The 4,071-nt window shown below is 32.1% G+C and overlaps 1 protein-coding gene across 1 annotated transcript; it reads right to left on the bottom strand.

Moving 5' to 3' along the window:
• Positions 1-551: 551 nt before the first annotated feature.
• Positions 552-3,248, bottom strand: ce-0330 (juvenile hormone binding protein ce-0330). The gene is made up of 5 exons (XM_013318234.1): positions 3,132-3,248; positions 2,258-2,477; positions 1,534-1,664; positions 1,050-1,202; positions 552-811 (listed from the first exon to the last, which is right to left on the bottom strand). Exons 1-5 carry the CDS (start codon positions 3,187-3,189, stop codon positions 660-662), a joined length of 714 nt encoding a protein of 237 aa, XP_013173688.1. The 5' UTR covers positions 3,190-3,248; the 3' UTR covers positions 552-659.
• Positions 3,249-4,071: the final 823 nt, after the last annotated feature.

Here is a 4,071-nt window from a genome sequence, read left to right as displayed (position 1 = left end):
AAAAAATACAATTATCATGAAAGTGTTATAAAATATTTCTCGATTTTACCACAGCGAAATTGGTTTTGTTGAAAATTGTCATTCGAAAGTTTTCGTTGTATTAATTGCCTTGTGAGAGATAACGCCGTTAATTAAAACATTTCGTGAATGTAGTCGATGATAAATATCCCAATGAAAATCCACCATAAATCAAATTTGACGTTACTTTTTGTATTTTGATTTTAGTTACCGTTGTTTTCTGAGACCAAAACCTGTACAAAGCATATGTCATTGTCATCCCTCTCATTATCTTTGACAAAACAGAGATATGAATATGTTTTAACTTGACTTGACTAATATAATACCAGTCCCTCTCACCCTGATGAAGGGCCCCCGATGGGCTCAAAACTAGTCGGTGCTACCACCGGTCGAATATACGTGAGTGTTTAGCCTTTTTTATATAAGTTTAATCAAGTAAATTGCGATTTTATAATATTATTATAAATTAGGTCAAAAACAGTTTAGATATAATCCAAAATAAACACTTGATGATTTGTAAGAAAAATATATTCACAAATATTATAAATAGCTTTAACGAAAAATTGTCAACAAAAAATAATTTAAAAGACTAACAATGCACAAATGTTCAGTACCGTCGACTCGCAGTGGCGTTAAACTTGTTAGACATGAGCAATATCTCCAATAGGATTTTTAGAAAAGAATCCAACAATGCTCTTGAATACCTTTTTAGCGGATTCTTCTATCATTGGACCACCGAATTCCTTTGTTATCTCCTTCCAGTTTTCATTCAAGAATATTATCATTGCGTCACCTAAAAAATAAAGAAAAAGGTATTCATAAGGACCTTGGTATGACGCAGCTTAGTATGTTTTATAACACCAATTTTCCACTAGCGGGGCTAACCCATTTTATTTCTACGAACAATGTGCGCGCGCCAAACCTGCGGAGCAATTGCTTGCTTAGTGGAAAAGGAGTCATTAAACTTTAACTCTTTCAACATCCAGATTTGCTTTCCTTTATGTCCTTTGCTGGTATTTTAAGGTACTCACTTAGTTCTTTATTTCCGTTAAACAAATTTGTGAAATCGAAGTGGGCGCCGTCTATAACTTCATATTCGTACTTGAACGAGGTTGGTTTGACAAGGTCCTTGCCATCTTTCTTCTCAATGTCATAGGTAAGTATCAATTTGATATTCAAATTTTCTGGAAATCATTGAAAGGAAATAATTTCTGTATTAACAAAATATTATTATGAATGACCTCCCCCACCGAGGATCTTAAGCATACTTTAAATAAGGGATAATTAGGTATTAATCAACCACGCTGGCACAATGCGGTTTGGTTGTCTATACCTTTACTTTCGATTTCCTCGCAGATATGTGCAGGTATCACGATGTTTTGTTTCTCCGCAAGAATTTTTTTTATATACGTCGTTCTTTACATTATAAGCAAATATAACGTTTATTTATAAATCGAGTGGAACGGAACATCATTATTATTTACTTGGCAGGGTTTAATTGTTAAATTCACTTACTTAATTTAAGTTTCATTTGGCCATCTCCTGTTATGGGCAAGATAAGGACGCGGCCCGCAGCGGTATAATGACCCTTAATGCTACAGTCGACATGATAAGCCACATTTATTTTCTTATTCTTAACATCCCATCTGAAAGTTAATATTGAGGAATATACAATTATTCATAAAAATATAAAATACTAGATGTCGCCCGCGATCCCGTATACGCGGAATTTTTCGGAGATATCTTTCAACACACATCCATCTAAACATTCGCATTTATAATATTAGTAAGGAGTAAAATTTAAAAAAAAATCAAGCAAATGGAATGAAAATTTAAATGAACTGTAACATTACAAAAAACCCATGCCAAATATCCGGTTAAAACCGCAACAAAGGTTTTAATAAAAAAAACATCATTTGACATTTAAAATTTTTCAAAACAACAGTGGAATAAACCACAAGTTTTGTTGTCAAGAAAAATTAATAAACTCTTCAACGTTACGGCTAATGTGTGTGGTGCCATAGGCCCAATTTAAGTTTTCTTCCGCCATCCACCTTTTTATCTTATACGGAACTATAGATTTTTCGGAATATTTCTTTTTATCGTCCTACAAAGTTAGGTAACTGTCAACGTCAGACGGTAACTTTTCTAGTTAACTTTTGCATTCCATTAAAAAGAAAATCAAACACAAAATAAACTCCAAGGATCGTAACACTAATATAAATGACAAATTACATACTTAACATCGTCTATAATGGAGTTCTTCAATCCTTTAACGGTGCCGTCCTTTAGACCGAACTTTAGGCCAGCTAGTTCAAATTTTAAATCATCAAGTTTCATTACATCCAATACTTCAACTCCGTACTCTGGTATACCAGCCATGAAAATGGGAAGCGATTTTTGGAAAGCTGGAATCATGCATGACGAGTCTTCTAATTTACATTTGTCCGCTGGTAAAACTGAAAAAATACAATGCGATAAACAAAACTGAACTTATTTGAATGTCGTACGAAGTAAAAGTTGGGATAAATAACAGACATTTTACAAATATATGTAACATACTGGGAGAGAAGGACACATATATATATTTAAAATTGTATATATAGACGGACAGTACAGATTTTCATGGTTGTAGAGATATAGGACAGATGGCTAACTTCCCTCTTACGTACGACAGTCGAGGTAAATATATATGGCAGTTGCTGTCAGTTTTACGTTAGAAAACTAAGACTAACTCTTGCTTTGTCACGTAGAGTTAGCTGACAATCAATAAAACAATAGCACCGGTATGTTAACGAACATGTTGGAATTTTATATGCTGATTTAAAAAATTTAATCATTTGAACTATACAAAAATTTGTAAAGTCAAAACTGATTTTACGTATTTTAACACGTTATTTTATTGTTTTTGACCGACCTATTAAAAGAAAAAGTGGACATTTCAGTAACAACATTTTACATTAGGATATGACACACATTTGCCCAGATCCAGCCAGAAAAAAACAATAAATAATTCATAAAAATAAAATTTTTATTGGTCAATGTGATTCAAAACCAGCTCATTAATTATCAACCTAACTTATTACTTGAATTAAATCATAAAATATTCTAACCTCCACAACTAGCTATCCCGAGCAGAAGCACATTTAACAATAATATTAAATAAACCATTTTATAACTGGTCTTAAAAGTTCCGTGGTAAATGCTATTAAAAACTGCACTGTTGCAAAACTGACCGAGAGAGAGAATTTATACTGACATCGAGGTAACAATGTCCACGAGGATAGTGAAAAAAAAAACAAAATTACCTAGTCATTAATAACATTACATCGTTATTAGACTAATATTCTTTATTAAAAACACTTTGTAATCATAAACGATACACCTGAACTGTTTAAGTACGTAGTTAGGTTTTTATTTAATGTCGAAAAATTACAAATCTTATTTTTAAAACAAAAAAATATTGTTTGTATATTTATTCCCTATATATTTTAAGTCATTTTAATGAAATTTTCGAAATTTATTTTTATAAATATTAATGTTCGGATGCCAGAGAAGGATTATGTCCTAAAAATCTAAAAAATTAAATAGAATTTATCAGGTTTATGTTAGTTGCTTGAGACATAGACGATGTCTTTAATAAGTTACGGTGATCATGATCATCACCGTAACTCTCCAAAAAATTCATTCTCCTCATCAGGTTTAATGAATTTTTTGGATGTACTTACTGATGTACTTAATCATTACTTTTTCTTTGACAATGTACCACTGGTCCAGCGAGAATTCTATTATTTTATTTTTTCTTCGTGCATTAAACTGTAATGTGTTACTATTTTCAAAAGGCATCGGAAGAAGAAATACGGAAATCCTAGACATTTAGCCGTGATGAAACAGATAATGTACGTACCAATAGTAACGGAAGTCCAATAGAGTTCCGCAAGCATCTAAATGTAGTGAAAGAAATAAATTCACTTTCCACTCAGTATCAAATATCGTACTTGCCATCGTATACCCAGAACTACACTGCACTAATATAGCTATCCTTTCATTCCT

This window comes from Papilio xuthus, unplaced genomic scaffold (genome assembly GCF_000836235.2).
Source record: "Papilio xuthus unplaced genomic scaffold, Pxut_1.1 DF826933.1, whole genome shotgun sequence".
Lineage (NCBI taxonomy): Eukaryota > Metazoa > Arthropoda > Insecta > Lepidoptera > Papilionidae > Papilio > Papilio xuthus.
The sequence above is the reverse complement of the archived record's forward strand: the minus strand, read 5'-3'. Positions and strand labels throughout refer to the sequence as shown.